The sequence below is a fragment of the Sinocyclocheilus grahami genome, unplaced genomic scaffold, assembly GCF_001515645.1.
Source record: "Sinocyclocheilus grahami isolate Dianchi unplaced genomic scaffold, SAMN03320097.WGS_v1.1 scaffold23.1, whole genome shotgun sequence".
In the NCBI taxonomy this organism is placed as follows: Eukaryota; Metazoa; Chordata; class Actinopteri; order Cypriniformes; family Cyprinidae; genus Sinocyclocheilus; species Sinocyclocheilus grahami.
In genome coordinates, this window is record NW_015505202.1 from 2,098,270 (window position 1) to 2,117,658 (window position 19,389).

Consider the following 19,389-nt stretch of genomic DNA (forward strand, 5'->3'; position numbering starts at 1 on the left):
GCTGTTTGTAAGAAACAAATCCACCATTAAGACATTTTTAACTGTTGCTTCCAACTAAATAAAATTTAGTTTTACCCATAAAATTGCTTTCTCCAGTGAAATATCAAGCACCATTTGCAAGCTAAAGCAGTCCTAAACAGTTCTAAACAAATATGTTGGTAGATTTTGATGTGAGAATACAACATTGACTTTTTCCAATGGAGGAAGCACTATTATGACTGGATTGTGGATACCTTACAGTTGCATTTATCAGATTACAGCTGGCCGATAATATAGTTTACATTTTGTGACAATACAAGCAATCAAGCAGTTGACATATGCTATATATCACTTTATGTGAGTAGAGTGTATGTACGCAGGCTACGCAGGTAAAGGTTTTTACTACTGTAAGCTACAGCTTTTAATGTATGTGAATAGAGTGCTGCAGTTGTGACGTCAAAACCCAGAAGACTAATTCGTCTCGAGTTCCCTTGAGATTTTTTCTATGGGTTTTTATAAAGGGGTTTTTCAATCCATGAATAAAATATGGTCTGTGCTAAACTGCACACACTCACACCCCAAACCGTCTTATGTATTTACTTATTACAAACATATGTTTTCAAAAATAAACATAACTACTTAAAAAAATGCATGTTTTCAGTATGGGTGTGTGTAATTTACTTTGCAAAACGTCCAAGTATCATGAATTTATATTTACCACAGATCTTGTTTTACTAATAAATTGAAAAGTCCCATTATAAAAACCATAGGAAAATCAGATTTTGATGTCATGGCTGCAGCATTTTATAAAGTTTTATATATATATATATATCTTTGCATGAGTATAGTTTATGTAGGCAGGTAAAGATTGAACTATATGTGCAACTTTTAATATATCACTGGTCGATAATATAGTTCACAGTGTTCAACCCATTTTTTTTTTAATACAAGAAAACCATTAGGAACTGTTTGGGTGCATCCAATCCATTTAAATGAGGATTAAAACTGTCCTTATTTGTCAATGCATATCAGCAATGTGTCAATGTGTTGCCAAAGGGCAAATCTACTTCAGCACAGATGTCAAAGACATGGCAGCTATAAAAAACTCTGGATTATTACCCAGAGTTAGTTAGGAGAGATGGGTAAGCCAATGGATGTGAGAGAAAGAGTAGGTGAAAGTGGCTCAGAGGCCTAAAAAAGGTTGTAGGAGGCAGAGAAAAGAAAAGAGAAAGTGGGGGAGGTAGAAAAAAGTCAGCAGGTAGGATAGTATCAACAATGAGAGATACAGAGGAAAAAAATACACCTTAATACATTTGGGTGCAAATGAGCAGCATTTTATAAAAAAACACGTCCGGAATAGTAGGACGAATCTACGTGAATGGGGCTTTTGCATTGATAAACAACTAGCACACAGCAGCTCTTCATTTCTTCTTTACTACTGCTGCTGCCTCAGCAACTGCTGCCTCGGCTTCTGCCTTCAGTCTTTCCTCACGCTCTCGGAGAAACTCCCCGTACTCTTCTGGTGACAGGCTGACAGAGGGATGACAGGAGAGGAGAGGGGGAGCATCGTGAGAGTGACAGAGGAGGGAACAGACAAAGAAGACGGAGATTAGAGGCATATCAACAGATACATCTACATTACATTAGAATTTCAAACATTTCTAGAGATCGATTGAAATGCAAGGCGAGCATTGCTCTTCCCTCATGCACAAATGATGGGTCTGGGCATTTATGCCTTATTGACATGGTTCATTTATTAAAGAGGTTCGGTTTAAGAAAAGACAAGACTCTGCTAACAGAACAGGCTGCTTTTTTTGCCTGTCTAAATGTTGCCAAATTTCAATGGCTCAATGACATTTGATGTCACAGAGACTTGAGGATAGAAAAGGCTCTGGTAGCTGTCAAGCAAACACACCTCTAATGAATATTCTCAATAAATATACTAGCAGCATCCCTTACAATTTCTCAGCATCATTAAGGCATTAATTATACAAAACATGAATTTTATGATTCATTTTTAAAAGGCTGCATATCAAGCTCAATTCTCAACTGTGAGAAATGGCATAAAATTACAAATGAGCATAAGAAACGAAGTCATTATCGGTGAGCATGTGAAGTAAGACTTGATTTATTCAGCCATTATTTATTCAAATCTCTTATTAAGGTCTTTAGGTGGTGGGATGCCTGCAATATTTATACAAGGAAAAGATGGATGCTTAAAACTCACATAGGGACCAGACAAGCAGAAAACACAAAAGAAAGTGTAAATGCTTGAAAATAGTTTTGTATATAAATCATTCCCACGCATGTATTTTTGTCATAAAATTTTTTTTTTTTATTAGATTTGTTTTTAAAGAGATATACTAGTTACCATTCAAAAATCTGGAATTGGTAAGATTTTTAATGTTTTTGAAAGAAGTCTTACCAAGGCTGCACTATTGTTCACCAAGGTTTTATTTATTTGATCAAAAGTACAGTAATATCATTACAATTTAAAATAACCGTTTTCTATTGTAATGTATTTTACGTTTTTAATAAATGTAATTTATTCCTATGATGCAAAGCTGAATTTTCAGCATCATTACTCCAGTCTTCAGTATCACATGACCTTTCAGAAATCATTCTAATATACTGATATGCTGCTCAAGAAATATTTCTTCTTATTATCAATCCTTCAATCAATTCTTCTTATTATCATCACTGTGTAATGTTTTTTATGAAAACTGTAACAAAACTAACAGTGTCTTGACCATCACTTTTAATCAACTTAATACATCCTTGATTAATTAAATGATTAATTTCTTTAAAAAAAAATTACTGATCACTTTTGGCAGTGTTTGTGTATATATATACATAGAGAGAGAGAAATGTTTTGGCTATTACATAATTATTTAATTTTTTTTATTATTCTGTAAAAATGGTAAGAATGAGTTGGTGTATCCAAACATTTGATTAAGTATTGTATGTTGTGAGGAATGCAGAAGAATGAAGTTTGAAGGACTCTCACTCATTGACAACTTTGATGCCGAGGGATCTGGCTGAACCGATGATGCTCTTGACAACATTCAGCATAGAGGTGTCTCGCAGCGTAATGCTGGCATCCTGTGATTTGGCCAGTGCAATCTCATATACGGCCCTCGCCGTCACCATACCTGCAATCTCATGCCCTGAGTGGAGGAACAAGGCGGGAGGGGAAAGAGAGGGGTGATGAAACACAGTAGCACAAAAAGAGAAACCAGCAGGAGATATGGTTGGTCATGATTGAGAAAAATGGAAGTGGAGATGGAGTGAAGGGAAGAAGTAACGGAAAGAGAGGGGAAGGGGAAAGAGTGGGCGCATAAGAAAGAATAATTGAGGTGGATTGAAACGTACAAAAATGAAGCAAATCCATAATTCTCTTTTTTTAACATGCCACCTTCACCGCAGCGTTCCCCTTAGTAATTGCCTAGCTCTTTACCAGGGCAGCTCATCATCAATATATCATCAGTCAAAAAATTCAATCTGAACCAAAACACCCTGCAGGAAGAAGTCTGTCCATTACTGAAACATAAGGTGGTGGCGAGATTTACAATTAGACTGCTGAGAAATGGAAGGAAGGATGTATGGCCACTGCTGCACTGGCTTTAATAGGTCTTGCTTACCAGTCTTTCCGGCTCCTTTTTCAATGCCGGCGGCCTGTTTCAAAAAGTAAGACACAGTGGGCTGCCCAATTTTCAGGTCATACGTCCTGTCCGACTGGAGGAAAGAAAAAAGGGGTCATTTTGGAAAAAAAATTTAAATAAATTAAATACAAAGGTTTGGGGTCAGTAAGATTTTTTTTCATGTTTTTAAAAGCTTCTTACACTCACCAAGGCTGCATTTATTTGATCAAAAATGCAGTAGAAGCCATAATATTAAATATGAAATATTATTACATTTTAAAACAACTATTTTCAGTTTGAATATATTTTAAAATGCAATTTATTGCTGTGATGGCAAAGCTAAATTTTCAGCAGCCATTTCTCTAGTTTTCAGTGTCATGATCCTTCAGAAATTATTCTAATATGCTGATTTGATGTCCAGTTATTATCAATTATTATTGGTGCTAAGATATTATTAATGGTTCTTATTATCATCAATGCTGAAAACAGTTGTGCTGCTTAATATTTCTGTAGAAACTGATACATTTTTCAGGATTCTTTGATGAATAGAAAGTTCAAAAGAACAGCATTTATTTGAAATCTGTAACATTATAAATGTCTTTACTGTCACTTTCGATCAGTTTAACGTGTTTAACAGTTTAAGTATTAATTTATTTGTTTAAAAATTCTTACTGAACTTAACCCTTTGAATGGTAGTGTATATATTTGTATCTTTGGCAAATTACGTTTGTCTAAAATGCTGTGACATAAATTTCCTATTCTAGTCTAAAACAGTCAGTCTCTATCAAGTTGTAAATGCTGCAGATTATTGCTTTAAATTGCCATTAAACTTTGCTTAAGTTCCCCATCTCGATTCTTCTCCTTTTTCCCAGAAGACTAATTCGTCTCGAGTTCCCTTGAGATTTTTTCTATGGGTTTTTATAAAGGGGTTTTTCAATCCATGAATAAAATATGGTCTGTGCTAAACTGCACACACTCACACCCCAAACCGTCTTATGTATTTACTTATTACAAACATATGTTTTCAAAAATAAACATAACTACTTAAAAAAATGCATGTTTTCTGTATGGGTGTGTGTAATTTACTTTGCAAAACGTCCAAGTATCATTAATTTATATTTACCACAGATCTTGTTTTACTAATAAATTGAAAAGTCCCATTATAAAAACCATAGGAAAATCAGATTTTGATGTCATGGCTGCAGCAGTTTATAAAGTTTTATATATATATATATATCTTTGCATGAGTATAGTTTATGTAGGCAGGTAAAGATTGAACTATATGTGCAACTTTTAATATATCACTGGTCGATAATATAGTTCACAGTGTTCAACCCATTTTCTTTTTAATACAAGAAAACCATTAGGAACTGTTTGGGTGCATCCAATCCATTTAAATGAGGATTAAAACTGTCCTTATTTGTCAATGCATATCAGCAATGTGTCAATGTGTTGCCAAAGGGCAAATCTACTTCAGCACAGATGTCAAAGACATGGCAGCTATAAAAAACTCTGGATTATTACCCAGAGTTAGTTAGGAGAGATGGGTAAGCCAATGGATGTGAGAGAAAGAGTAGGTGAAAGTGGCTCAGAGGCCTAAAAAAGGTTGTAGGAGGCAGAGAAAAGAAAAGAGAAAGTGGGGGAGGTAGAAAAAAGTCAGCAGGTAGGATAGTATCAACAATGAGAGATACAGAGGAAAAAAATACACCTTAATACATTTGGGTGCAAATGAGCAGCATTTTATAAAAAAACACGTCCGGAATAGTAGGACGAATCTACATGAATGGGGCTTTTGCATTGATAAATAACTAGCACACAGCTGCTCTTCATTTCTTCTTTACTACTGCTGCTGCCTCAGCAGCTGCTGCCTCGGCTTCTGCCTTCAGTCTTTCCTCACGCTCTCGGAGAAACTCCCCGTACTCTTCTGGTGACAGGCTGACAGAGGGATGACAGGAGAGGAGAGGGGGAGCATCGTGAGAGTGACAGAGGAGGGAACAGACAAAGAAGACGGAGATTAGAGGCATATCAACAGATACATCTACATTACATTAGAATTTCAAACATTTCTAGAGATCGATTGAAATGCAAGGCGAGCATTGCTCTTCCCTCATGCACAAATGATGGGTCTGGGCATTTATGCCTTATTGACATGGTTCATTTATTAAAGAGGTTCGGTTTAAGAAAAGACAAGACTCTGCTAACAGAACAGGCTGCTTTTTTTGCCTGTCTAAATGTTGCCAAATTTCAATGGCTCAATGACATTTGATGTCACAGAGACTTGAGGATAGAAAAGGCTCTGGTAGCTGTCAAGCAAACACACCTCTAATGAATATTCTCAATAAATATACTAGCAGCATCCCTTACAATTTCTCAGCATTATTAAGGCATTAATTATACAAAACATGAATTTTATGATTCATTTTTAAAAGGCTGCATATCAAGCTCAATTCTCAACTGTGAGAAATGGCATAAAATTACAAATGAGCATAAGAAACGAAGTCATTATCGGTGAGCATGTGAAGTAAGACTTGATTTATTCAGCCATTATTTATTCAAATCTCTTATTAAGGTCTTTAGGTGGTGGGATGCCTGCAATATTTATACAAGGAAAAGATGGATGCTTAAAACTCACATAGGGACCAGACAAGCAGAAAACACAAAAGAAAGTGTAAATGCTTGAAAATAGTTTTGTATATAAATCATTCCCACGCATGTATTTTTGTCATAAAATTTTTTTTTTTTATTAGATTTGTTTTTAAAGAGATATACTAGTTACCATTCAAAAATCTGGAATTGGTAAGATTTTTAATGTTTTTGAAAGAAGTCTTACCAAGGCTGCACTATTGTTCACCAAGGTTTTATTTATTTGATCAAAAGTACAGTAATATCATTACAATTTAAAATAACCGTTTTCTATTGTAATGTATTTTACGTTTTTAATAAATGTAATTTATTCCTATGATGCAAAGCTGAATTTTCAGCATCATTACTCCAGTCTTCAGTATCACATGACCTTTCAGAAATCATTCTAATATACTGATATGCTGCTCAAGAAATATTTCTTCTTATTATCAATCCTTCAATCAATTCTTCTTATTATCATCACTGTGTAATGTTTTTTATGAAAACTGTAACAAAACTAACAGTGTCTTGACCATCACTTTTAATCAACTTAATACATCCTTGATTAATTAAATGATTAATTTCTTTAAAAAAAAATTACTGATCACTTTTGGCAGTGTTTGTGTATATATATACATAGAGAGAGAGAAATGTTTTGGCTATTACATAATTATTTAATTTTTTTTATTATTCTGTAAAAATGGTAAGAATGAGTTGGTGTATCCAAACATTTGATTAAGTATTGTATGTTGTGAGGAATGCAGAAGAATGAAGTTTGAAGGACTCTCACTCATTGACAACTTTGATGCCGAGGGATCTGGCTGAACCGATGATGCTCTTGACAACATTCAGCATAGAGGTGTCTCGCAGCTTAATGCTGTCATCCTGTGATTTGACCAGTGCAATCTCATATACGGCCCTCGCCGTCACCATACCTGCAATCTCATGCCCTGAGTGGAGGAACAAGGCGGGAGGGGAAAGAGAGGGGTGATGAAACACAGTAGCACAAAAAGAGAAACCAGCAGGAGATATGGTTGGTCATGATTGAGAAAAATGGAAGTGGAGATGGAGTGAAGGGAAGAAGTAACGGAAAGAGAGGGGAAGGGGAAAGAGTGGGCGCATAAGAAAGAATAATTGAGGTGGATTGAAACGTACAAAAATGAAGCAAATCCATAATTCTCTTTTTTTAACATGCCACCTTCACCGCAGCGTTCCCCTTAGTAATTGCCTAGCTCTTTACCAGGGCAGCTCATCATCAATATATCATCAGTCAAAAAATTCAATCTGAACCAAAACACCCTGCAGGAAGAAGTCTGTCCATTACTGAAACATAAGGTGGTGGCGAGATTTACAATTAGACTGCTGAGAAATGGAAGGAAGGATGTATGGCCACTGCTGCACTGGCTTTAATAGGTCTTGCTTACCAGTCTTTCCGGCTCCTTTTTCAATGCCGGCGGCCTGTTTCAAAAAGTAAGACACAGTGGGCTGCCCAATTTTCAGGTCATACGTCCTGTCCGACTGGAGGAAAGAAAAAAGGGGTCATTTTGGAAAAAAAATTTAAATAAATTAAATACAAAGGTTTGGGGTCAGTAAGATTTTTTTTCATGTTTTTAAAAGCTTCTTACACTCACCAAGGCTGCATTTATTTGATCAAAAATGCAGTAGAAGCCATAATATTAAATATGAAATATTATTACATTTTAAAACAACTATTTTCAGTTTGAATATATTTTAAAATGCAATTTATTGCTGTGATGGCAAAGCTAAATTTTCAGCAGCCATTTCTCTAGTTTTCAGTGTCATGATCCTTCAGAAATTATTCTAATATGCTGATTTGATGTCCAGTTATTATCAATTATTATTGGTGCTAAGATATTATTAATGGTTCTTATTATCATCAATGCTGAAAACAGTTGTGCTGCTTAATATTTCTGTAGAAACTGATACATTTTTCAGGATTCTTTGATGAATAGAAAGTTCAAAAGAACAGCATTTATTTGAAATCTGTAACATTATAAATGTCTTTACTGTCACTTTCGATCAGTTTAACGTGTTTAACAGTTTAAGTATTAATTTATTTGTTTAAAAATTCTTACTGAACTTAACCCTTTGAATGGTAGTGTATATATTTGTATCTTTGGCAAATTACGTTTGTCTAAAATGCTGTGACATAAATTTCCTATTCTAGTCTAAAACAGTCAGTCTCTATCAAGTTGTAAATGCTGCAGATTATTGCTTTAAATTGCCATTAAACTTTGCTTAAGTTCCCCATCTCGATTCTTCTCCTTTTTCCTTAAGAATACAAAACTATCAAAATGACTTCAGTACTTTATATACACATAAAGGTTTACATGCATTTATATGGAAGGAGATAAGAGAAAATGCCAAAAATATGAAACAATATTTGTAAAATATGTCTAAAAATGATATAAATAAGTACAAATAAAGTAAATTTCCTGGGAAAAACCTGTTCTGTTCCATAAAACTAAAGTGTTTGGCCAAGTTCAGTGGCAATTTTGCTTGGTTACAAAGTTTGTTACAAAGAACCAATAAAAGTCATACAAAAATAATTTTTCCGTTTGGGGTCTTATCATGCCTAAGGCACCAAGTGAACCAGGACGGCAACGGTTGCTCCATCAAAAAAGAAGAAAAAAAAGAGGTATGCTCACTATAAGTGTATACATAAAAAAAAGCTTTGCTTGCTAACAAAAGAAAAAGAGAAAATGTGAATTAAACCCATGTTGTGTGAATAGAATCTAAATTAAGTATGTCCGTGTCATAAAATCATATAAAAACGACATAATAAATGATAAAGCTTACAATATTTGATAAAACCCTTATATACTGCAGTTAAATGCAACATTATGGATTGCATGTTGAGTTTGTTTTTGACGATTATCTGTCGAGACTGTGGGAACAGAAGGTTATTTTCGTTTTCAGATTTGTGGGCGTCAAGCTATCGCTCTCTGTCTATCAGTCTCATCGCACATAGCGGGTGGTATCACTAACACTATCCTCTTCCGAGAGTGAGAGGAGCTAAAATCCTATAGCAGCCAATAGAGTCTCTGGAGCCTGACAGAACCTCATTGGCATCCATAGACTTTGACAGCCTCTCATAAGCTCGAGTCAAGAGAAGCCAGAAGCACGCATCCACACCCTCCATTCCCCCGGCACACACCCTCGACAGTCAGGCCTGCCGAAACCAAAGCTTTAAGGCAGGGATTAGTCTGCATAGAGAGGCTCAAAAACAATGAGTGTGCAGCAGACAGTTTAATAGGACAACTCGGACTTCACAGGCAGTCTGACTTGGGGAGACAGCCTGGCTAAAATGCATTGCAGCCATCCGACTCAAGCCTAGAGCAAGCATAGTGCTGCGAACTCAACCAGAATATTCTCTACACCCCTGGGAGCTAAAGATCACGTATAGCCCAGGCTAATCTTCAATCCCTGTCGAATGCTCATCAGTATAGTGAGAGGACGCTAACTTTAGGGCCTAATCTGCCTATAGGACTCGAAGAATGAAATATACAATGAAATTTTCCCTTTGTTTTGCAATGGAGTTTTATGTTCTGGATGTCTTAAAAGGACAGTTCACCTAATAAACAAATATTCTGTCATCATTTACTCAACATCATGTCTTTCAAAACCTGTAATTTTTTTTGTGGAATAAAAAAGATGGTATTTATATGGATGTCCAAACTATACAATGAAAGCTGTTATATGGATTGCAATAGTCTTCAAAAGTCATTTTGAAGAGTTGCATTTTATCTGACTTTTCATCCTTTTTTGTAGCTTGACAGCTCTTGGTCATCATTTACATTTATTGTGTGAAAAAGAGCAGGGTGAAGATTTTTCAAAATGCCTCAACAGAAGAAAAAAAGTCTAATGACTTTGGAATCACACGAGGGTGAGTAAATGATGACGTGTTTTCATTTTTGGGTGAGGTGTTCCTTTGGGCCTCATAAATACTGCAAATAACAAAGTATGAGTATATAAAGTTCTTCCTCTTTTTGCTCACCATTCTTCTTTTTTATTTACTCTTTACTCCATTACTCTTGCATTCCTTCATGCACATTTTTTATTTGTTATGCACAGAGTGCCCTTGGGTTGGGTGGGAAAAACACTAAATACTTACTAACTAACTAACTAACTAAATAGTGGTGTTCAAACATCAATATTACTATTGCTCATACATATAGAGGTTTAATGGAGTTTTGCAATTGGGTGTGTAACTTTTAACTGTACATTTAAATTGTATAGCTGGTTAAGGAGAGTTGTGCTATTTCATATCTAAGCAATCAGACAAATAAATATATGTAAATAATATGTAAATATGTAAATAATATTGTAAATAAAAATGAATAAATGGTATGTTGTGATTGTTAACAAACTAAAACTAGACTAAAAAAAACAAAAAAACAGAAATAAAATAAAATACAAAAAGTAGATGAAAATGAAACTTACACAAAAAATAAAAACAAGTGTAGGCTGAAATATCAAAATACAAAAAACTAAAACTAAAATAAATATATATATATATATATAAAAATCACAAAAGCACACAACAAAATTGCTAAAATGTAAACTTGAATTAAACTGCATACTCAACATATTAAGAAATACTATAATAGTATATAAATAATAATAAAACAATACTGGTAACTAGGGACCAGAATAAGTTAAATATCATGGAGACTGGTGATTACTTGAGCCAGTAAGCAACCATCTAGAAACCATCCTGAACAACCTAGCAACATGCCCTGGCAACCAACCATCACACCTTGACAGTGTTTGCATAACACACAGACTTCAGAATATGTAAAATTGTAGTTATTTATTATTATTGTCAAAAAAAAGAGAGAAATGATCATGCCAAAAAGTCAAAAATCACAGTGAGCTGTTGCATGTGTATTCAAATAACAAATGATGAATGACAACAGCATGAGGTGCACATTTTCCTCTCTCTCTCTCCCTCTGAAAACGTTTGCATCTGGTCCTGGAACGAAAGCTGATGTACCTGCAGAAGAAAGCCAACAACAAAGGCTGACAATTCCCACCCTCGGGCAACCACGACTGACAGGACAACACAAAGTGATGAGCTAGATGAAGGTGACATTGTTACTGAAGATGTCTAGTTCTTCTTTATGCAACAGAAGCCTCCGAATTCACACTGTGGCAGAACTGGACCACAGACACTCGCATAATCGGCTCAGAAGAAAAGTTTATGTGTTTGGGGTTCTGACTGAGACCGAGCATTAGACATGAGCCAGAGACATTAAAAAACCTCAGACTGGATTGGGTGGCAGTGCCGGAGCATAACGTGGCCATATAATTTCCTCACAATGTCTGCACCGCCGTCTGGACTGCCACAGCATCACCCCATTTCGCTTACAGACACAGAGGGTTATCGAAACTGGGAGTCTGGGACTTCCAATTGAAATCACTCAAGAGCTTTTCAACAGTTCTGTAATGTAAAAGAGATGGAGACCTGTAATGAGAAGCTCTCATTTCACGCAGTCGTGCCACTTTAAAATTTGTGAGCAATGACCCCTCCATAATAAAAAGCCATTTCTCACAACCTTCATAATGGGCCTTTGCTCAAATGCCTCTGCAGTCTGGCGTTGACTCGGCAAGCATTACTAACAGCCATCAATCCATCTTTATTAAAAAGACTGAGAATATGAGAAGAAAGTGCTAGACCTCTCATTTTGTTACAGAGGGTGGGTGAAAAAGGGAGAGACTCGATTAGAAGAGACAGAACGATCGTATGAGAGAAACAAAGACTAAAAGGTGTCAGGGAAAAAGCTGCTAATGCACACAATTAAGGGATCCATCAAACGGCCCCATTTCTCCAAGAAACTTTGAGTACATTTACGGTATTTGCCTTCAAACACAAAATTGTGTCCTTGACAAAAACATTATAATAAATGTGCTGACGCGCCCTGAGAAGGAGAGCGAGGAGATAAACTTAGGCCAGGTGAACATTGCATTCACCGCATCAATGACTATTCCTCATTTACGAGTCACGCTCAGATCGGAAAAGCTCTGTTCTTCTGCTTAATCCACTTCGCTCAATACCTTAATTTGATCCTAATGTCAGAAGAAGGCCTAATCCGCGCTTTGGCATTCGCGACGCATCTAATGTTGTTTGCTAATGCGCCTGGGATGCGAATGTAAACGAGCCCCACCAGGGACTCAAAAAATGAGAAAACAAGAGGCAAAACAAACAAGAGCAAGATTGATTGAAAGCAATAAGGTGTATTATGAGGCCCTCAAGACGTCACATCTGTGACTGATTGGTAAAGTGGTGTTGACGTGAAAAAAAACCACCAACAGCATTCCTAATTAGTGGTTACATTACCTTCACATTGATCTTGATGGGAAGAGGAATGCCTTCTTTGAGGTCTTTGGTTTTCTCATTGAAGTCTTTGCAGAAGGCCCCGATGGGAATCCCTTTCTGGAAAAGAAGGAATAGGAAAAACATTCAGAGAGGTTTAGACCCACACACATTTTAGCCCGTTATTCATTGTGGCATTCTTTTGATGAATACCAATAGTCATTTTAGAGTGGCTGCATGGTGTCAATCATTCGATTACTCATTGGTGCACTGTGAATGCCTCGGCATGCTTGGATGCCTGCGTGAGTGAGTGAGAAAGCAAACGGGAGAGGCTAGTGGAAGCCTATTTACCCAAGGGTGTGAGTATATGTGTATGTGTGTGTGTGAGTGTGTATGTCAGAGTATGGCAGTCATCATGCCTCTGAGACTCCAGATAAATTAGATTCTCTTTCCTGGCCCTTGCCAGGCAGAAAGCTAAATGTATAGCTGACATTAAGTCAACATTGGCTGCCATTTCTCCTGTGCGGCTTCACCAGAGCATGAGTGTTTTCTGTGGGTTGACTGCAGAGGCGGCTGCTAATCTGTAATCTTATTACAGTTGTAAAAGTTTTCGTGCACTTGAACTTTGCAAAGGATCCACAGTGACCGGAACAATTGTTTTATCATGTGGTAGATGTTACAGAGCTTTATTTAACAGTCAGAACTATTAGGAAAGGGCTGCTAATGCAGTTCTCAGTTCATCCACTGACTGTTTGATGCATATTACACTGACAAATGCCAAGAACTGGCAAGTGAGTGGCATCAGATCTTTGAAACACCTACTAGCATGTAAAAATATATATAAATAATCAGAATTGTATTAGTGAATGTTTCAGAGTTGTGCCAGTGAAATAATTGGCATAGGAATATTGTGAAATGTTATTACAATTTAAAATAATATTTTAAAATGTAATTTATTCCTGTGACGGTAAAGCTGAATTTTAAGCATCATTACTTCAGTCTTCAGTGTCACATGATCCTTCAGAAATCATTCTATGCTGACTTCATGCTCAAGAAACATTTATTATTATTATCAATGCTAAAAAACAGTTTAATATTGTACTGTTTAATATTTTTGTGGATACATGATACATTTTTTGTCAGGATTTTTTTTTGATCAATAGAAAGTTTAAAAAAAAAAAAAAAATGTCTTTAGAAACTTTATGAACTTTCTAAATACTTTTACTGTCACTTTTGATCATTTTTTTGCTGTTTAAAGAAATGTTAATTTCTTTAAAAAATCTTACTTAATCTTAATATTTGATTTTAATTATTGTTCATACTACTGAGGTATCAACCAGGGTTGTGTGGCATTCAGAAATTATTTGGGAAGTACAATTTACATGAATTGAAACTCAAAGAAATTAATTTAAATAGAATTTTAAACTAAGCAAAGTTAACATGACTCGATTAACTGAAATGAAATTCAAAATTTAGCACCAACTGTTATGTATTTCAGACAAACAAACTTCCTTAAACAGCATGTAAAAACAACACGAACTAAGCTTGGTCACTTTAGGTCAGTCAGACCTTTCCTGTCTAAGTAGGCGGTTCTTGGCCAAAATAAGCTGCAAAATATAACAGACTTTTTGACAAAGTCAAGGATACATCCCTTATGTGAGAGAAACAGCATATTTTGGCGCAAACTAAATTTGCAAAGAACTTCCTTCAAAGCATCATTTGATCCTATATAAATACTAATGCAATTTTTTCAGATTATTTAAAGCAAACACTGTCACATGAGAATAGCAAATATTTCCCCACAAAGCCAGTGGTATTACTGTTCAGCCAGTACGTTATAATAATCAAAAAAACTTCAACACTAATGAAAGGAAAAACAAAAGCCCCGGGATGGCAGGCAGCACATCTCCCTCCTGACTTGCTTATTAATAGTAATCCCATGTCAACCCACTAGCATCTCCCCGAGCTCTGAATTCAGCGAGAACAACAGATCTAAGTAAACAAGAAAGGCGGCGGGTGATTCCTAATTAAATATGGATTAATATTAAACTGAGGTTGTTAGGAGAGCCTCAAAAACCCTAGGGCTGCGATTCCATACCACTTCTACTTCGGTTTTTCCACCCGCTGCTTTATAACTCCCTTTAAAGTTATTGTTTTTGGTCTGAAAGAAGTTCAAACAAGCAAAGCCACTTGGTTGAGGACAGCAGACAGATCTGTGAGGAAGAGGTTGTCTGATGATGGGGGGGGAAGCAGGCGGGCAACAAGGATGAAAGGTTATGGTGGTGTACTGACATCAGACGCACAAGACATTCAAACTGTGCCAAACAAAGACGGGTACAATGGAAGAATCCACAGTAATTGCACTTTGTGTAGCGCTTTTAATATCATAAGTGAGGCCATTATAAAATGGGAATCTGTTGTTGGTTGAAAAGACAAGGCTTGAAGATGAAGATTGCTCTGGCAATCTTTACAAAATAAAGCTCCGGATGGCCAAGACATTGTGTGTTTAATGGCAGACAACATTCACTTTCGAGTGCAGGCCAAATTGCCAGTCTAGCTCTCTAAAAACCAAGATCTAATCATCCAGAAGTCAAGCAGTCCAATTAAACCTCATCTTTCCTCAAGTTCGTCTGATAAAAGCAGGGCTCGGAAGAACAAAATGGTTGCAGTACATTACCTGGATGGAGGCGTGCTACCAACCTTGGATACCGCACGTTATTTATTATCTCAGATGAATATTAAAAGTGTTTATCATATCAATATCCTCTAGGATAAAGCAGCCATTCACAGTGAAAAATCCTGAATGCTTTCAAAACAATCCTGCTTATAGATCAGTTTGTTATGAACTGTGTTCTTGGGAAACAAACAACTCTCTAACAGGGAGAACAATTTAATAACCAGAGTAAAAACCCCTTCATCTAATATATGTTGTCCATGGTATCTGCATCTGGATTGTATTTGTGATTCGCAAAACATCTCCTCCTTTATTCATTCTTTTCATCAGTTCTTCCGCTTTGCATTTGTTTCATTATTATAACGTAAGCTTTCAGCTTCAGCAATTCTTTTTAACGAGATGGCCGCTGACATGTATGAATGACAAAAAGAGTGAGAACAGATTTAGAAAGTAACAGTTGTTTCAGAAGTAATAGATTGAGGGTCACATATATAAGTGTGTCTAATAATATTGCACACGTGTGTATATATCCTGTGAGGACAGAGAAGAACAGTGTTACGTTCGAGTCATGTCCCCTATGAGAGCAATAATGAAGATCAATACTAACATTCAGGAGGTCCGTTTGACAAAGCAGGTGAAAGGCTTCAGAGTGCTGATGTATGGAGAGGCCATGGGGACCCGACCCGCATGAATAAAGAATGTATGTGTGAGGGCTGCGAGCTCATTCCATTAAAGAGAAGCAAAAGAAAAAGGAGCACGGTGGTGGGTTCAAGTGGTTCAATCACTTTAGAGCAAAGCCTCTGAGGAGAAGGCATTAGAGGACAGTGTGACTTCCAACTAAGTGAAAACCTGCATAATTAAATGCATGAATAAGAAATTAAGCAAATTAAAATTGTTAACACATAAGGAAGGAACAGAACATTGCATGGGTCAGTTAAGAGGATAGAAGATGCTGGACAAAAGACTTCATCAATAATGGGATTTGCTATATATATATATATAAAAAAAATTAAATTACAGCAAAATGAGGCACTTATTATGAGCAATTGTTATTGCGTCATTTATGCTTTATTCACCCTAATGCTGTTCTAAACTTGTGCAACTTTTGTGAAATCTGCAAAACACAAACTGAGAAGTTGTCCAAGGAATTACAATGAAACGGAGCTGAAGTTTCAAGCTTTAAAAATCACACAAAAGCCCCATAAAAGTCATTAAAGCAGTGCTATATTAGTATTATGTATATACTTTAATGGTGTCTATTAATATTTTGAATTAGCTTTTATTTGTATATTTTCCATTTTCATTTAGTTTTTTTCCATTTACACTTTTTTTAATGTATGATGTATTTATTTGAAATCAGTTTTTAATTTCCATTTAGCCTTAATTTTTTTATTTAATTTTTTTGTCATTTTTAGTACTTCCAACTTATTTCATTTCTGTTAGCTGCCAAAGCTACAAGTTTTTCATTTAATATTTACACTATATTTCATTTAATTTCTGCTTTTTTCAATTTACAAAAACAATTTTTTATTAGTTTAAATTAACCATAACAACACCGCATTAAAGTCCCATGTAGTCATCCAATAGCATTGTGTGACTAACAGAACAAAACTTAACTCATAATTTCTCCTTTTCTGTTTGATGAAAGAAAGAAAAGTCATACAGGTTGGGAACGACATGAGGGTGAGCAGATCATGACAGAATGATTAATGAATTTTTACTGCAGACAATACAGATACAGACAATAAGAAACAAAAGGATATGAAGAGTAAAGAGTGAGATGAAGTGGGAGAGCATAACTACAGTTTCTTTCAGAGGGCTCTCTTAGTGTGGGATTTAGAGGACACAGCACTGCATGTTCCCTCCTTGTGTGCACTGATATGTAACGGTGAGCGAAACAGAAGTGCAAAAAAGGGCACGTGTACACAAGCATGACAGGGGACGTGGCCTTGGGGCAGCAGGCAGGACTAATTGCCCCTGGCACCCTAGGAGGGGCAATTCATTGCCCACGCCAGCATCCTGAAAGATGGGGGTGAGGTGGGGGGTGTAGAAGAGGGGTTAATTAAACTCTGCAGTGTGAGACACTCTAATTAATTACTCCGGTTCCCCTTCCCTAATTTAATGTGCTGAACTCTTCCCATTTTATTACATTCTTCCCTATAAGGGTGTCATACAGCTGATTAGCTTCATACCCTTAAACCAGTCCAACCCGTCATGCAGCCTCAACCTCAGGAGAGAAATGGACAAGGCCTTGTACTGGGAAGGGTCCTGCTTTTGAGTGCAAAGAGGATTAATGTCTATTCGCTTCCACAGGAGATCACAGAATGTTTGCATCAGACATTGTGGAATGCTAACAAAAGTTTGTCAGAATGGCTAATGGCTCTATCTTTGATCATCCCAAATTCCCCTGTAACTTCAAACAAAGTACAAAGTGATGATTAATGCATTCAAAGCGAATGCCACAGGGCGAGACATGCCACTGGGGACACATTATTTTCGGGTCAATTTTATGGTGCATTTTTACAGCCAATATTGATAGCTATACCTGCTTCAGTCTGAAGAAAAAATAACATGTTGCTCCTCTAGACCGCATCCTTGAATATGAGGTGTGCTGCCTTGAAATCGGTTTATTAAAGCATTAAAGCACAAACAGATTTATTTAAAGATAATAAAATGCAGGGTGAAGGTCTAAGACACAGCATGAGACTCCGCGGCATTGAAAAAGTTAAAAAGGACAATAAATGCTTTGAGGGAGCGCATCTGTGCCAGTGTCTAACGTCTGATGGAAATCAGCAAGTGTGAAAAGATTTCATTAAATGTATGTTATTAAAGTAAAGAGGCCAATTCCTCAGACCCACTCTTCAGAGAATTTTCATCGCAACAGTGGATGTCTTATCTTATCAGTGCTCTGCAACATCGCAGTCGGTTAATCAGGAAGACTGATAATTAATCGAGTATCATTATCAGTTGAGCCAGGGTTGGTTTTAATTGTAAGATTTATTGATATTTTAAGTTCCAGAAATAAAAGGAGGACGTTAAAGTGCGGATTAATGATCAAAAACAGAATATCAAGCTGTGCACTCATTGGGAGAATCTTCCAGTCTGTAAGACAGATTGTTTTGCTGTGGCTGGAGCATGTGTGGTGTCAGCTAAGAGCTCTAATGCGTAGCAGATGGATGCAGTGAGGAGTGTCTTGGGACGAGCTTTTGCCAGTGCACACCCGGGGCACCAATCAGGCCCGTAACATTTCCATAAGGCAATTTTTGAAGTCTTTACCAACTTCATGGGGGCAAAAGTGTTGACTGTGCACTGCTGGACTCTTGTTGTCTCATTTTCTCCGCCGTTCTCACTCCATCCGTGCTGAAAGCTAGCCAGATCAGAGTGACCTTCAACCACTTCAGCCCCGCGGGAACGAGTGAGAGAGAAGGTGATAAGAGATGGAGAGAGAATGGAGTAGTGGGTGGAGCTAACAAAGGTGAAAACATATTGAAGGCAAGGAATGGAAAATGTCTGGAAACCAGTGGTGCGCATAGAAGACTGTGACAAGAAAGATGACTTTGCCTTCTCTATGCCTTTCTTTCCCATCTGGCTGATTAAATCTCCAAGATGACCCCTCACCATGAATAAATGAGGTGAACATCGTAAAGAGAAAATACAAGAAAAGTAACCTTTGATTTCACAAAGGCCATAAAGACAATGGAAACTGGCCTGTCAGAGCAGTTGTGGGAAAATTTTTACTGATAATGAAATTCAGCTCAATCTCCTGTCACACTGGGTGCTCTGATCATGCAAGAGCAGTTCCTACCTCAAACCCATTAATATTAAGTTTCCTCCTCAACTTTTCCTCGTTATTCTACATAATTAAAATGGACCGATGTGTGTATTCAAAGGGGTCAGTGCATGTCAAATCAGATTTTGTTTTTGTACCATATTATGCTCACAGCTTGCTTGCTTTTTCATATTTTTTCCCCAACAAATATCTTATCTGGGAAGTCATGTTCAGGGTATGATATTTCAAGAATTATGATTGTCTGGCTCACAGGAATTAGTAGACTGATAGAAAATCTTGTTCCTTTCGGGTCCAAATGATTCAGTGTCTCTTCCGGGTCCAAATATTTTCATAATTGGCACCAAAA

The 19,389-nt window shown here is 36.6% G+C and overlaps 2 protein-coding genes across 3 annotated transcripts in view; both read right to left on the bottom strand.

Annotated features, from left to right (window-relative positions):
• Window positions 1–891: 891 nt before the first annotated feature.
• Window positions 892–3,735, bottom strand: LOC107561623 (39S ribosomal protein L11, mitochondrial-like; the record flags this gene model as incomplete). The annotated part of the gene is made up of 3 exons (XM_016246099.1): window positions 892–1,509; window positions 2,987–3,146; window positions 3,621–3,735. Coding segments are annotated over 3 exons (384 nt in total), but the record flags the coding sequence as incomplete, so codon positions are not given.
• A 1,237-nt stretch (window positions 3,736–4,972) lies between these two features.
• The window catches only part of LOC107561043 (39S ribosomal protein L11, mitochondrial-like), a 30,252-nt gene continuing 15,835 nt past the window's right edge, over window positions 4,973–19,389 (bottom strand). For both annotated transcript variants that reach the window (XM_016245380.1, XM_016245389.1), the window contains 4 exons: window positions 12,604–12,699; window positions 7,667–7,760; window positions 7,033–7,192; window positions 4,973–5,555 (listed from right to left, as the gene is read on the bottom strand). In XM_016245380.1, the coding sequence (XP_016100866.1) occupies window positions 5,447–5,555; window positions 7,033–7,192; window positions 7,667–7,760; window positions 12,604–12,699 (459 nt within the window). In that variant the 3' untranslated portion in view covers window positions 4,973–5,446. The remainder of the gene's footprint in view (window positions 5,556–7,032; window positions 7,193–7,666; window positions 7,761–12,603; window positions 12,700–19,389) is intronic.